At 34.7% G+C, this 17138-nt stretch overlaps 1 protein-coding gene across 4 annotated transcripts in view; it reads right to left on the bottom strand.

Moving 5' to 3' along the window:
- UCHL3 (ubiquitin C-terminal hydrolase L3) overlaps positions 1-17138 on the bottom strand; it is a 107443-nt gene that overhangs the window by 18591 nt on the left and 71714 nt on the right. For all 4 annotated transcript variants that reach the window (XM_038569757.1, XM_038569756.1, XM_038569758.1 and 1 more), the window contains 3 exons: positions 16708-16864; positions 16267-16352; positions 14389-14436 (listed from right to left, as the gene is read on the bottom strand). In XM_038569757.1, the coding sequence (XP_038425685.1) occupies positions 14389-14436; positions 16267-16352; positions 16708-16864 (291 nt within the window). The remainder of the gene's footprint in view (positions 1-14388; positions 14437-16266; positions 16353-16707; positions 16865-17138) is intronic.

Genomic DNA, 17138 nt, shown 5'->3' with positions numbered 1-17138 from the left:
GTTTTCTGCTCCTCCCCCAAAATGGTGGTTTTATCTATTTCCTTCCCCAAGGAAGGTGTTTTGTCTTAGCATCTTTAGGTTTTGCTCTTTAGGGGAGAAGAACCAAGGCTTGGAGCCTTAGCCAAAGTAGAAACTGCTCCCTTCCCCAGGTTTGTACCTTTGGGCTCTTTCTAGCCTTTTCTCTAGTCTAACTCATAAGTAGCAGTGAGGTCTGTGGAGTGAATGGGCTTCCCTTTTGGGGCCCCTTACAGCAATTTTATAGTTTCATACTAGCCTATACATGGCCTTTAGCAATTTGTTAAAATATTTTAACATTTTTGGTTTTTTTTACAAAAAGGGATCATACTCTTCATGCTGCTTTTTTTTATATCTATATATTTTGGGCCTCTATCCATGCCATTAAGTATGTATCTATGTCATTTTTCATGGCAAGATATTATTTCTTAAATAGATGTACCATAAATAGAGATATTATTGTATATTTAGGTTATTTCTACTTTTCTACATTTATTTTTATTTTTTTAAGATTTTATTTATTTATAGAGACACACAGAGAGAGAGAGAGAGAGGCAGAGACACAGGCAGAGGGAGAAGCAGGCTCCATGCCGGGAGCCTGACGTAGGACTCGATCCCGAGTCTCCAGGATCACACCCCAGGCTGCAGGCGGCGATAAACTGCTGCACCACGGGGGCTGCCCTACTTTCCTACATTTATAAATTATGCTATAGGGGTACACAGGTGGCTCAGTCAGTTGGGCATCTGCCTTCAGCTCAGGTCATGATCCCAGGGTCCTTGGATCAAGCCCTGAGTTGGGTCCCTGCTCAACGGGGAGTATGTTTCTCCCTCTCCTTCCCCTTACTCATATTCTCTCTCTCGCTCAAATAAATAAAATTTTAACAAAACAAATAAATAAACTATGCTGTAAATATGTTCCCGCAAGTACCCTTACATGTTCATCAGTGAATACTAATAATTGCTAACATTGTATGATTACTTTATGTACCAGAGGTTCTAAACTATAGATGCCATAGATCCTCACAATAATCCTGTAAGGTAAAAACTATGATCATTTCTATTTAAAGATGAATATATATTTTTTGTTCAAATTCTATCAGATTATCTATAGGTGACTTTAGCCCTCTTTTTACTCATGTCTTCCAATGTAAACTTATATAAGAGGGAAGAATGAAAAAATAAAGGATGGTAGGTTCAAAGCACACCCTGCTGAATGAGTTCCACACATTAAAGTTTGTTTCTGTATGTGTCTGTATCTGGCTAATGTTCTACAACATAAAAAATAGGAAGGTACATTACTATATTATGACTGTTTTACTTATAACCATCTTATAAAGGTTTTAGGCAGGAAAACTTTACTATTTCATAGCCCAAGTGCTAGCTTGTGTATTATTTTTAATAAATAAATGAACATTGAGATGTTAACATTAGAAGGAATAATTCTAATTGTTTAGTCATATTTATTTCTATCTAATGCTCAATGAACACAATATATACATATTTTCTCTACATGAGTGCTAAAGATAATTTAATTCATAATTTAGGCATAACAGTACACATCATATATATTTTCAGTTTCAGTAAAAATGTATGTGATAATTCAGGAAAGTTTGCCAAGTAATATCATTTTAAGAGATGAAATGACTGATATGAAATGTGCTATTAAGGAATCTTAAAATTCCTAGGTTTTCTTCCTAGAATTATAAAGATTAAAGACACACACACCAACTTTTAAATGTTCATATCACCTGTCAGTGCAATTGCTTAAGAAACCAAGGCAGCCTTGCTTCAATATATGGAAATTTAAATTGTAAACTGAATCTTGAGACTCAATATCCAGTTTTTTTACATGGTCTTCCATACTAATTGGAAAAGATCAAATATTTACAGTTTATTCTTTTTTTTTTTTTTTTTTTTACAGTTTATTCTTAAGTCTTTCAGAAGAGTCATAACAAAAAGCTCACTTCCTCGGTTTTTTAGTTCTTGTACAGGAATTCAAAATTGCTAAAAATTACGTATTTCATTAAAATTATTAAGAACATCAACATTTGCCAGGATTTTAACATTGAAACTGCTGTGTTCAATGTTAAAATCCTCTGCTGTGTGAGTAATGCAACATAATGTGACTTCATATAGAACATTGACATATAATTTAAATCTCTTTGTTACATAATGTTTGGGGAAACCTACAATAGAGTTTTCAGAACTCTAGGCATTTTAAAAGCAAAGTAAATGTTTTGCTTTTTAGAAAGAACTCTTAAGAATTTAATAAATTATTGTTGCATGAAAATTAGGTACAAACATTCATTTCAAGAGATTTTTAAGCATTATGATTCTGACTTAAATCCTCTGAGTTAAAAATAAAATACCAAGTAAAATAAAATAAAATACATAGAGTGAGTTTATCATGACAGTGTTGGGGGTTTTTAATATTCATAAACACAAGGACTTAATTGATTTGCCCAAAGCATTCAACTAGTGTCTGTCAAAGCCAGAGGCAGAATACGTGACTCTTGGCTCTAATTTCAGTATTTTTATTACATATAAAGCCACTTGCCCATTGACTGTCAACTAATTTAACTGATTCATGAGGGAACTCTATTACCAGCTCTATTTGTATTCTCCAAACACAATTCAAATATTTGTTTTCCAAAATTTGTAACTAGTTCAGAAAAAAACGAAAAAAAAATCCAAAAGCAAAATACTCAGTTCCTACAAGGCCAATTACTTTTCCTTCACAGTTAATGTGCATGTCATTTTGTGTATGAGAAAATGAATCAACTACTCCTTAAACTGGTTAATGACAATACAAAAATTTAGAAATACCATGAAGGCAAAAAAGAAATGATCTAAACCTTTAATAAGGGCAGCCCCGGTGGCGCAGCGGTTTGGCGCCGCCTGCAGCCTGGGGTGTGATCCTGGAGGCCCAGGATCGAGTCCCGCATCGGGCTCCCTGTGGAGCCTGCTTCTCCCTCTGCCTCTCTCTCTCTGTGTCTATGACTAAATAAATAAAATCTTTAAAAAAATAAATAAATAAATAAATAAATAAATAAACCTTTAATAAAAAGGTGGAGAGAATGTATTTATAAAAAGGAAAATTACCTTCTTTTACAGTTAATGTACATGTCTCTGTGTGTAGGAAAATTGAAGAGATTAATCTTTAAACTATTTTACATTAACCAAAGAATTAGAAATACTCTAAAGGCTAAAAAGTAATTATAGACATTTTTTAAAAGGGGGCAAAAGGTCTGCCTAAAAGAACTGGTCCACTAAGAAATCAAGTGTTTGGTAGGTTACTGTAAGTGCTCAAATATGAATTATTCTAAAATGCTAAAATAAACTAAGTAGATTTTGGCTTCCACTCAAAGCATTTTCTCATTTTAATGGGCATCCTGTTATTAAGAAAAATATCATTATAACCATGTAATCTTCTGAACATGAAGGGATCATTAGCTGGTAGATACTTAAAATAATTACTGTTTTCTGAAATATACACAATATGGTAATCAAAAGACTGGTTGGTTTACGAATAAGATTTTACGTTTAATCTAAGGAAAAACCTAAGAGCTAACTTAGATATAGGGGTAACAAAGAATAAAGTATTCAGCACAACTCTAAATGGCATTTGTAATGCATTACATATTTGCATTAAATTATTAGCTGTAGAAATAAGTCAATCAGAGAAAGACAATTATATGATTTCACTCATATGTGGGAATTTAAGAAACAAAACAGAGGAGCATGGGGAAGGGAAGGAAAAATAAAACAAGATGAAATTAGAGAGGGAGACAAACCATAAGAGACTTAATCACAGGAAACAAACTGAGTCTTGCTGGAAGGGAGGTGGGTGGGGGCATGGGGTAACTGGGTGATGAACATTAAGGAGGGCATGTGATATAATGAGCACTACATGTTATATAAGACTGATGAATCACTAAATTCTACCTCTGAAACTAATAATACACTATATGTTAATTAATTGAATTTAAATTAAAAAATTATTAGCTGTGTTTAACTTTGCTTTTAGGACAAAACTTTAAAATTAAAAATCCTCTTTCTTCTTTTTTGTGTTAGCAGTTTTACGTACACATTCTATTGCCTTTAGAGCATGGTCAGTACCCACTAGCTATGTGACCTTGAACAAGTTACTTCGTAGTTTTCCCATTTGTAAAATAAAATAACATACGGAGATCTTAAGGAGTTTACAGGACTAGAGTAGGGTACACCTGTCCCTTAGTATAATGCCTGCCATATAGGATGCATTCAGTAAATAGTAACTATCATTGAAATAAGATGGCAAACATACTTTCAAAAGCAGTGAGAATTAAGAAGATGAGAATATTTGGAAGCTACTAAACACCTCAATTTCCATTGTATTCACCCATAAATGACACTAAAGAGTTAAAAAGAAAACTTCCTCAATTGACATTGTGGCACCCAAAATGATGCCTAATGTTCCAAACATCCCTAGTTATCTCACATTGAGAATTTTTTGGCTCCAAAACCTACAATATTTGTGCATCTCTAGTAGAAAACAACATGCACTGTCTTCACAATCTCCTCCTTTTTACAGGGTAGAAATGGGAATAAAATACTAAAAAAAATTAAATTCTTTTTTTTTTTTAATATTTTATTTATTTATTCATGAGAGACACACACAGAGAGAGAGAGAGAGAGAGAGAGGCAGAGACACAGGCAGAGGGAGAAGCAGGCTCCAGGCAGGGAGCCCGACATGGGACTAGATCCCGGGTCTCCAGGATCAGGCCCTGGACTGAAGGCGGCACTAAACCGCTGAGCCACCTGGGCTGCCCAAAAAATTAAATTCAACTTAAAAAAATCACTTTAGCTTCTCATTGTATGGTCATTAGAAATCATGATTCCTTTTATTGACCTGCTGATAAAATATGTACTTTTTTAAAAAAAGATTTTATTTACGGGGATCCCTGGGTGGCGCAGCGGTTTGGCGCCTGCCTTTGGCCCAGGGCGCGATCCTGGAGACCCCGGATCGAATCCCACATCGGGCTCCCGGTGCATGGAGCCTGCTTCTCCCACTGCCTGTGTCTCTGCCTCTCTCTCTCTCTCTGTGTGTGTGACTATCATAAATAAATAAAAATTAAAAAAAAAAAAAAAAAAAAATTTATTTACATATTTGACAAAGAGCACACGGAAAAGTGCCAGGCAAAGGGAGAGGGAGAAGGCTCCTCTCCGAGCAGGACCCTGGGGGATCATTACCCAAGCCTAAGGCAGACGCAAAACTGACTAAGCCACCTAGGCACTTTGGTAAAATACATATTTGATCACAATTAAATTTAACAGTTATTTCCTGGATGTATATGCCCTTTCAGATGTTAGAAATATCACGGAGTCTAAAAAATGGCACATGGATAAAAAAAAAATTAGGGCTGCCAAATGCTATGAAAAGGAGTAAAATATAAAGGTGTGTACATACATGTATGAGCACATGTGTGCACATTTGTGAGAACATGTATGCAAATATAAAACATGAAAATTTTTAACTTGAAAAGTTTAAAATCAAAATTATAAAATAACTCTAAGTGGACTTCTGTATTTTTTCAGTAAATTTCAACACAATACATTGGATTACATTAAATATAAGGTCCAAATTTAAAATAGAAAAGTAAAACCAGATTGATCTAAGAGATGTAAATTTTCCTACAGTGTACCCATGTTTAGCTGGCAAAAAAGTAAAATTGAAACACAGGCTAGGTATCAAAATATACAAAATACTATTACATAGTTCATGGAAAATCTGTATGATGGCAAATTTATTCATTTTGCTTACCTAAGAAATCAATTTGCCCACAGGTTTTAAGATATTCTTAAAAGACTTTTCCTCTATTGGTTTTAACAACTATGTCATCTCGCTTCAATTTACAATTCTCCATGTCAGAAATCTCTAAGAGTATAATGACTTGTATCTGTACATGCTACATTAAATTCAAGTTTACCATTGTTAAGCTGGCCAAACTAATTTCCAGAAATGCTTTTTCTTTTTGCAACATGAGAACAGGTTCTCATTTATTAAAATGAAACACTCTTAAATCCTAGCATTATCCTCTGTTTTGGAAAGTTCTGGTTTAAAACAAAACAAACAGAAAAATCTCACCATCCCCAAACCTAACCTTGACTCTATGTTTATTGCTGAAGACATTTTTACACAGAAGGGTTACAGCTGGTCAGATTTGAAAGAGTAAACTCATGAGTTCAGTTTAAGAATTTTCCTTTAAAATAAGTAATGGTTTTAATATCTCTATTTCCAAAACCCCCAGACTGTCAAAAAAAATCATAAATAAATAAATAAATAAATAAATAAATAAACAAGATGATGATGATAATGAAAGAAAGAAAATAATATTTTGATCCACTTTAGGACAAAGCACTTGTCAACCTAAGAAGAGGGGAGAAAAAGTATAAATAGGATGGAGTAGTAATTATATTTCTTAGCCTTCAACAACTAATTTAATCTATATAGCATTTTTTTTAGGTGGATAAAGAACTGAATTACATGCTTGGAGACATGGTGTTAGTGTTTGAATACTACTCAGCCATCAAAAAGAATGAAATCTTGTCATTTGCAACCACATGGATGGAACTAGAGAGTATTATGCTAAGTGATATTAAGTCAGTCAGAAAAAGACAAATATGATTTTACTTATATGTGGAATTTAAGAAACAAAACAGATGAACCTAGAAGAAGGGAAGGGAAAATAAAATAAGATAAAAACAAAGGAGGCAAACCACAAAAGACTGAACTAGAGGGAACAAAGGGTTGCTGGAGGGGTGGAGGATGGGGAGATGGGGTTAACTGGGTGATGGGCATTAAGGAGGGTACTTGGTATAATGAGCATAGGATGTTATATGCAACTGATGAATTACCAATTTCTACCTCTGAAATTAGTAATACACTGCATGTTAACTAAATTGAATTTAAATTAAAGAAAATAGAGAAACAAAAACCATTCCAATAACATTTTCCCAACTATGACTAATTCTAATTTGTACTCCCTCCTTCAAAACTCAGCTCCCCCACTCAATTTTACATATACTTTAAAAACATGTCTCTATCTGGGTGATGATATGCAGAAGGAAAAACAACAATTAAAAAAGACAGAAGAGAGGTGGAGGCAAAAGTTATAGGGAGCTAAAATAGGAGTTCCAGAGAATTTCTCAACTTTTTTTTTTTAAAAAAGATTTTATTTATTTATTCATGAGAGACACACACACAGAGAGAGAGAGAGAGAGAGAGAGGCAGAGACACAGGCAGAGGGAGAAGCAGGCTCCATGCAGGGAGCCCGATGTGGGACTCGATCCCGGGACTCTAGGATCACACCCTGGGCTGAAGGCAGGGCACTAAACCGCTGAGCCACCCGGGCTTCCCAGAATTTCTTAACCTTAAGAATGAAATAAAATGAAGTTGCCCAAAAAGAGATTTACCCTAAGTCTTCTTGTAATGGAATAAAGAAAATGAGGTATGGAAAAGTAAATGGAGAAAAAAGATCGGAAAGTGAAATTTCAGATTTCTTAACAAAAGTGGACTATACAGCTTAAAAAGCATGCTTTTCATCAGAGTTCCATTTATGTTTCCGTCTGATTCCTCCAAGAATATTAGGAACTTAAATTGTACTTTATATAAGAACTAAGTTTAGCTTCTTTCAAAGACGGGAAAGAAGAAAAATCCTTAAAGAAAAGAAATAAATGTGAACGAACATCTTAATTTACCCTAATTGTAACATAATCAAAATCACTCAGAATTGTACTGCAGAGTAAAATGAAGCCATGCAAACTATACTTCTACATCAAACGAAAATGAAACCTGACAGTTTTCTCCATTGATAGTCTGCAACTGATTGGGCCAAAAAGCCAATTAAATACACACACACACACACACACACACACATATATTTTAACTATGTATACATATATGAACACATACTTGAAATCACAACTTATTTATTGCTTATCTATGAACTTCCTCTTATAGGACAAAACTAACCAAAATACATTATTACATATTTCATCATAAATAAGTTATAACTTAACTTCATGATTTAAATTCACTCTATAAACTTTTACTAAAGATGTTTGAGAGACACCTGGGTGGCTCAGCAATTGAGCGTCTGCCTTTGGCCCAGGGCGTGATCCTGGAGTCCCGGGATCGAGTCCCACATCGGGCTCCCTGCATGGAGCCTGCTTCTCTCTGCCTATGTCTCTACCTCTGTGTGTGTGTGTGTGTTTCTCATGAATAAATAAATAAAATATTTTTTAAAAAGATGTTTGAACTGTCATTAGCCATCAAACTTATTATTTCCTTCTATCAAACATGCCAAAATTTAAAAATAGAATTCAACACAGACAAGGGTTATTTCTGAGGCCATCTCCACTGATGTAAAAAAGAGGTCCTTAAAGACACAAGAGCCTTCTTAAGATTCCCTCTGTCCCTCTTCCTCTGACCTCCCCTCCTGCTTCTCTCTGCCTCTCTTAAAAAAAAAAAAAAAAAAAAGGGCAACCCCGGTGGCTCAGCGGTTTAGCGCCGCCTTCAGCATGGGGTGTGATCCTGGAGACCTGGGATCGAGTCCCACGTCGGGCTCCCTGCGTAGAGCCTGCTTCTCCCTCTGCCTGTGTCTCTGCCTCTCTCTCTCTGTCTGTCATGAATAAATAAATAAAATCTTTAAAAAAAAAAAAAAGATAAATTTTAAAGAAAAGATTGGAAGTAAATATATGTAAATCAAAAATCATTTTTTGCTATACTTTCCATATTGGCATGTTTATTTAAAACCACAAATAAAGGGACACCTGGGTGGCTCAGCAGTTGAGCGTCTGCCTTTGGCTTAGTCCCAGGATTGAGTCCCACATTGGGTTTCCTGCATGGAGCCTGCTTCTCCCTCTGCCTATGTCTCTTTCTCTCTCTCTGTGTGTCTCTCATAAATAAATAAATAAAATCTTAAAAAAAATAAATAAAGCAACAGTGCCAGTTTCTATTACTTTTCATTATTATTATAAATTTGAATGGAGGGTTCTGAGCAGTAAAATAAATTTATTCTTCTGTAAAAAGTTAAACAATAAATTATCAGAAGATCTCCACTTCTATCTGGACTGGCTCCTAGACTAATATGGACAAATGACAGACTTTAGAAATTGCTTTTTAGATAAGCATCAATGAAATAAAAGTACAGTTTAACGGCAAATTAAATACTTTTTTGGATTTTTTTTTCTTCACATTGGACTTGAAGATTGCTTCCATTAATGTATCACTGATACTTGTTCACAATTTTAAAAACACATAATTTAAATTCCTCATATCTTAGTGTTCTTTTATCTTAAATGAAAAATGAAAGCAATAATTTTCAGTATAAGTTAATGAAATATAAGTGAGGTGGGGCTACTGTCCAAATTTCTGGAATAGCCAAAGACTGCCTGAGGCTCATGGTGGGATGGTGGAACAGAGAAAACCATACAAGTAAACAGACAACTGGTGTATAGTAGCACATTAAGGCCAGTCTCCTGAAAACACTACTGTATCTGAGTGGCTTAACTTACTGATTTCTCATTTAGGCTACAAATCTCTACATGCACTAAGGCTCCTGCCTGCTCTACTCCATGAACATGTTCTGACAGGGTACCAACGATGTCAATAACAACTACCATTGCAATTACACTGCTATTACTGGCTCCTCTTCCTCTAACCACTCCTTTAACACTAACATGCCATGGGGATTTATTGTGGTCCACCACTATTCTCCCTCTATAGAATTCTCAAGGTTCTAACTACTACTCAAATACAAAAGATTTCAGATATCTCCCCAAAGCTTTAGGCTCCATATCCAACTTCTACACAGATGACCCAAAAACTCACCTTAAGCTCAATATGCTGAAAACGAAACACACCATCTTTAGTGTCTCCTTATTTCCTATAAAATCCAAGCCTCCTCCTTGATCTGGCTTCACCCTATTACTTCTTCCTCTGCCTCATCCTCTGTCATCTGTATTCATCTTTCTGAATGCCTAATAAAATTACCACCTAATATTTATTGAAGGTTCATTACATGCCAGGGACTATTCTAAGCACTTTATATGGTTAACTCAGCCATCTTCACAACAATCCCATAAGGTAGATGCTACTATTTCCACTTTATACTGAGGAAAGTATCTTGCCTAAGCTACTAGTAGTGGAGTCGGCATACAAACCTATATCCTGTGCTCCTTACCTTTATATATGTAATTTCTCATAAATGCCTACACATACCAAGCACTGTCCTGGTATTCAAGGTGAATGGGACCAACAAGGCCCATGCCCTCATGGGACTTACCGTCTAGTAAGTAAACAGAAGAAACAAACAGCCTTATTATAAGATAATTTAAAAGTGCCAGGACTTTATGACAGAAAATTCACAGAGGTGGATGTACTTAACAGTGATAAAAGAAAAGCCCTTTGAAAAAATGACTTTTTTTAAGGTTTTATTTATTTATTCATGAGAGACCAGAGAGAGGCAGCGACCTAGGCAGAGGGAGAAGCTCCTCACAGGGAGCCTGATGTGGGGACTTGATCCCCGAACTAGGATCATGCCCTGAGCCAAAGGCAGACGCTCAACTGCTGAGCTACCCAGGCGTCCCTGAAAAAATGACTTTTAAGGAGCGACCTCATAGATGAGAAGGTACCAACCATAAAAACAGGAGGGAAATATCCAGAAGAGTACTGAGTCCATTGAAAGCACAAAGATGGTGTGATAGGTTAAACTATGCTCCCCCAAAATTCTTATGTTGAAGCCCTGACTCCAGTGTGACTGTATTTGGGGTTAGGGTCTTCTAAGATGTAATTAAAGTTAATAATGTGGGACTCTTAACTGGATAGGACTGGTGTCATTACAAGAAGAGGAGATACCAGAGATCGATCAATAGAGATCAATTGATCGATCGATCCATCTCTCTCTCTCTTTCTCTCACCCTCTCATTACATGCACAGAGAGGAAAGGTCAGGGGAGGACACAGTAAGAAAGTACTCATCTACAAGCCAGGAAGAGGCTCACCAGAAAACAACCCTAATGGCACAATGATACTGACTTCTAGTCTCCAGAACAGTGAGAAAAAAAGTTTCTGTTGTTTAAGCCACCAAGTTTGTGATATTTTGTTATGGCAGCCCTAGCAAACAAATACAAATCAGAAAGACTTAGTTTTTTTCCAGGAACTGCCAAAAACCAGTATGCTAGACTATAAAACAATGGAGATAATAATATGTCAAAAAACTCTTAAGCCCAGAGATGGTAAATGAACCTAAAATGAGGTGATCACAAAAATAGTACCTGGTGCAAAAGTTTTAAGCTGGTTCATAATAGATTAGAAAATGTATGCTGTGGGTTTCTGTTCTCTCAGAACTGAAATCTTTCCCAAAATGTTAATAGTACCCTACTGAAGAACAATGACTAATGGATATGTCTTATTTACACAGGGGACTATGGAAAAAACATGACTTTTTATTTTTGTTATTAAATTCTTACACCAGTAGGGGATCCCTATGTGGCTCAGCGGTTTAGCGCCTGCCTTTGGCCCAGGGTGCGATCCTGGAGTCCCGGGATCGAGTCCCACGGAGCCTGCTTCTCCCTCCTCCTGGGTCTCTGTCTCTCTCTCTGTCTCTCTCTCTGTCTCTCTCTCTACGTCTATCATGAATAAATAAATCTTAAAAAAAAAAAATTCTTACACCAGTAAAGATAGTTCTGAGGGAACTATGGTTGAAATAATGAATATGTATTGTGCTCACGTGCAAGGACTGGTGGTGGATATTCTGGAGCATGACCAAATGAACCAGATACCATTCCTAGGCCTCAGAGTCACAGCAAGGTAGATATGACACCACATTTCATCAAATCAAAGGTACCCAGTTGTGATGAGGTGTGTCACTTTATGCACAGCCAAGCAAGGAAAGCTGCCAAGTAAATTACGACATTAAACTGTAAAAATTTCTCTTAATTTTAGGACTGTTCAAATGTGGGGGTTAAAGGGAAAAGACATACATCTTAAATAAATGAAAAAGAATATGAAGGTAGCTAAATGCAAATAATAGAAGTCATATAAAGGAGTCCATAGAAGGAACGAGTTGTTTCATGCAGAAGATAGTACTTAAGCCAAATCTTGAAGAATGGATAGAAGTAGGAAGAGCAGAGATTCACGAAGGAATACTTTTAGCAAGAGTAAACTGCAAGAGGTAAAGCATAGCAACAATAAAGTGAGGAACAGCAAGAGAGAAATATTTAAAAAAAAATACTGTTGAAAAGTTAGGACAATGGTTAGAAAAACCTTGACTACAGCTAGGTTAAAGAGGCTGAAATTTATTGTATATCCTTGGGGAATGGTTCTCAAATACTTTTCTTTTTTTACCCCAATATACTTTGGGGCTATGATACACATAAAAAATAAGACTACTCTGGTAGTGATTATAGGAGATGCAAAATAATCAATTCTTGATTGATTGATTGATTAATGCAAAAGCAATCAATTCTTCTGAGAGTAAATTTAGGAAAAGCTGTCCAGAAAATTCTAACTTCTACCCCTACCTCACCTTGAAAATCACTCCTTTCTACACATTTAAAATTAAAACAAAACAAAAAAAATAAAGAAAAATTTGAGTACCCAAAATAATTCAAATTACATTTCAGGAAAGGTAACCCAGGAGAACTGTGTAAAAATGAATAAGTATTGGAATAAAGATTAAGAATTAAGAATCTACATTAGAAACTGATCTTCCAGGAAGAAATTAAATAAATTCATATTAGACTAGTGATAATGGGGAAAATGTATGATGCAAGTGTTACAAGAAACAGGAAAAATAAAGGAAAAAGTTTAAAATACTCAAACAAGGACAAGTGCATTCTAAAATAGTGGTGGTCACTCAGATGATGTCTAAAAGGCAATCCGATAGTAGAAAAAGTGGAATTTAGGTCTGCAAAAAGTTGTGAACATCACCTACAGAGTTATTGAAGCCATAATATGGATAAAGCTGCAAAAAAGAGGGCAAGAGAAGGTATTGCAAAGACAAAACTTTTAAAGTAAATGTATTAAAGCATTTAATAGCTTTATTACAAATAACTATCTTCATATTTTATAGTAATCTCATGCTGATCATCATCATTGCTAATTTTAATACTGTAAATATATAAACAAAAAAGCAAAGCTATAGTGAATATTAAAAACATGCTAGGATCATACAAAACAATTTAAAAAGGGAATATTTTATTAATTTCTAATCTGGTGTTACAGTCATTTAGAGATGGCACGTGTGTGTGCGTGCACGTGAGAGAAAACTTAGTTAAAAAGCAATAGTCCACACCTCTAAAAACAGAACCTGAGAACAACCAAGATGGCATAAATTACAGGGGGAATTAGTGTTTAAATTCCTAGATGGCTTTATTATAAACACTCAGTTATCCAGTTCAATCTATGAAAAATTGCAGTTACATAATAATATTGAATTGTTTTTTCCTTTAAAAAAAACTTTTTGAAGACAGTAAAAATATTTAAGAACAGTATTTTTAAAACAGGTACTTTAAAAAATAAAAATAAAAATAAAAATAAAACAGGTACTTTTCAGGCATTTTTTCAAGTATTTTTAAAACATAAAAGCAATATGATCTTTGTACGTGAAAACATATGGCTTCAAGTCACATATGGATAAGAAAGAAGAAAATCTCTAATTCTCTGGAGTTAGTGCTAAAATGCGTTGTAGGTTTACTAAGCAACTTTATCCATTTTGACTGAAATACCTTTTGACAAACTTCCTGCAGGAATGGGAGCATGAGGCTTGGAGCAAAGGAAAAGAAATGGAAGAGGGAATGAGGGAAACCAATAGAACAAAAAAAGAGGCAAAGAAAGTAGAGGAGAGGTGACCTGGGTGAAGAACAACTAACAGAATGAAGATGTTAAGAATCATCATATTGCCCCACAACAGATTTATTGAGCAAAGAGAATGATGGGACTTTTTTGCTGGAAGTTGGGCATGATTGAAGAGTCTTGAAAATCCTACACATTCATCTACTTGTACTATAATGCAGGCATTTTTCTCAAAACGCTTGCATAAGTCAGAAGAATCTAATACGGAAAATGCAGGCCACTTGTTAGCCAAAGCAACCAGCCCATAATCTGCAATCTGTCCAAATGATCAGACAGACTGAGATAGCCAATAGCCAAGTGCCTACTAATAGCTTATTCATAAATGTTCTTGTGCTATTTCTTAACTACTTTTACATGAGCGGATTCCCTCAAAGGGAAAAAAAGTTCAAGTGATTTTCTAAAACTACATGCCATCCAACAACACTGCAGTTAAACTTACATATGGCCAGGAAAGTTTTGAAAAACGTGAAATACCTCAGTCTGACCTTCATGGGCACTGGTCTCATGAGTGACTCGAATAGCCTGTAACAAGAACACAAGATGTCAATAGGAAAAAATGACTATATCCAGATTTTTAAAAGGAAACAACAGTGCTAAATTTTAACATTGAAAGCTTTGTTAAGAAATAACAAATTGGAAGAAATTTAGGAACAGTTTAATATTAAATACTTAAGAATGATTTCTGAGTAACGAAATGAATGGTAGTGTCCAACCCACAAATCCCTACAGACTGAAGCAACTGAATATCTAATTATTTGTAATTTCCAGATGTCAAGTGGGAGTCATTTAAATTACTTGTTAGAATTAACGTTAAACACTTTATTCAACTGGGACTGGAATAAAGTAAGCATCTCACAGATTGAGACTGAAAAAGCTTATCTCATCTGTTTCTCCAGGTTACATGCTCCTCTGCAGCTCTGGCTGTAGTTTTGCTTAATCATGCAGCTTCAGTCAGCACTTTAAAAACGTGGAGCAAAAAGCATGCATTTATCAGAAGCTAGAGATTTTAGTTTTCTGAACTTAAAAAAAAAATGCCCTTAAAATACCCACAATTAGCAAAGATGAAGAAAATGGGCAAAAGTAGTAAACTTCGGGTGAAAGTACCTTTATGAATGGCAATTTGGCAATAAGTATCAAAGCCTTGAAAACATGCAAACTGGTTGATCCAGCAATTTCTGTTCTAGGAATTTATGTATTTACACAGAACTATACACATAAGTATATATAATTAAGGATATTTGCAAAGATTTAGCTACAATAATATACCTTGTAGTATTTTTTTAAATAGTGAATAAAGGGGAAAACATTAAATTTCCAACAATAATTTATTGGTAAAATAAAATACTGTACAATGGAAAGCTATGCAGCCATTAAATGATGATGTCAAATATATACTTACTGGTATGTAATACGTTTGTGATAAGTTAAGTGAAAAAAGCAAGTTATAAAACAGTATTACAGCGTGATCAAACTTTTGTTTTAAAAATTGTGTACATACATAATACTCCCTATAAAAATATTAATAATGATGGCTACCTCTCATTAGTGGGATTACTCTTATGTTGTTTATTTTACTTTTGTGTAAAATAAAGATGTTTCATGAAATCTGCAGGTTTTTTTAAGAAAAAACAATTTAAGATAATCACCGTTTATAAGAATGCTAAAACAACATAATCAAATCAATGAATTTATTGAGTACAAACTCTAAGGCTTTTCTAGCCAAATAATCTGTATGCTACACCACTTCTAATTTCAAAGAATTTACCATCTACTTAATAGTGTTACTAAAAGGTAAAAAGACTTTTCCTTTTGAAAAAGGAAAATAGATCTCAAATACAGTGAAATTTAAATGCCTCTCTAAAACAATTCTATGAAATGGTACCATCGTTTAAAAGTAGACTGTGTGGCCTGTGTCTTCACACATGCAAAAACATTACTAAGAGGATAAAAGAGCTTAATTATGGTCTAGCATCTACCTTTAAACCTTTGTTTTTTCCACTAATCTTCAGCCTGTTCCAAATTCCCAGTGAAAGACACATAGGGTATTGGCAAGGCATATATTTATAATAGGGAGGGAACGGTAAGCTAGTGTCAATCATAAAATATTTTTTTAAATTTGTAAATCAAACTTTTTTCCTCTCATTCAGCTCTGGATATAAAAAAGAAGTGGCAATTTATCAACACTTATGGATATTTCAAGTAATTTTACGTGAAGTACCAAAGATCTTTTTTTAATAGACACAATAAAATCTGCAATTGCTGAGAACTACAGTTTTAAGACAAACCCCCAAAATCTACAATCCCACAAAACTTTGCCCATAAATGAGATCAAGACAGAAAGAAGGTACCGACGTCATAGTTCTCTAGGTATCTGGCTCGTTCTTCAGGGCTCATTGACACAGATTCCTCCAGGAATTTTTTCAAGGTTGATCCAGATTCTGAGAATATTAAAGATAAAATTGAGAAGGTTTGCTATCTCAAAGAAACTAATACATGAAAAGACTAGAAGCATGCTAACTTTTTCAGGTAAAAACCCCTTCACTGGTAAGTTGGGAATTTAAGAAAACTGAGATAAATGATAGGCTTTGTTAAACCTGTTTATCAATAATATAACAGAATGGGAAAGATTAGTATTTCTTCTATGCTATATACACTCCCATTAAAGAAAGAAGAGAAGAAAATGTTTCATTTAATACTTTAAAAGAAAGAACTACAGCTCCACCTACTGCTCAATAAGTTAACTTCTAACTTAAGGGGTGTGTAGGGGGCAAGCAGTAATACAAAATTATTTACCGAAGTGCATCTTGTCTTTATTGTTGGCAATAGCATGGATCAGTCCAATTGTTCCACAGGCATTGCTGATTGTTTGCTTCATGAAATATACTGATGATGTAACATCTTGTCCCTGAGATTTTATTTTTTCCTCCTCCTCTGTTCTGAATACTTCATACTATTAAAAAAAAGTCAATAATCTACATAGGAATATAATACATTATAAAGTACTCAAACATAAAACTGGGAAACTTCTAAATATCCATCAGCAGGGATTTGGTTAACATACTATGGCATGTCTTAATGGAATACTATAAGGCACTTAAAAAAAGTACGAAGTCTGACTCAGAAATTTGTCCGTGATTATACAGTGGTTCTAGGTCAATATAATTAATATGATTCTCATTTATGTTTTTAAAATATCTACTTTATAGGGGCACGTAGTGGCTCAG

This window comes from Canis lupus, chromosome 22 (genome assembly GCF_011100685.1).
Source record: "Canis lupus familiaris isolate Mischka breed German Shepherd chromosome 22, alternate assembly UU_Cfam_GSD_1.0, whole genome shotgun sequence".
Lineage (NCBI taxonomy): Eukaryota > Metazoa > Chordata > Mammalia > Carnivora > Canidae > Canis > Canis lupus.
This window is presented reverse-complemented; position numbering and strand designations above follow the sequence as displayed.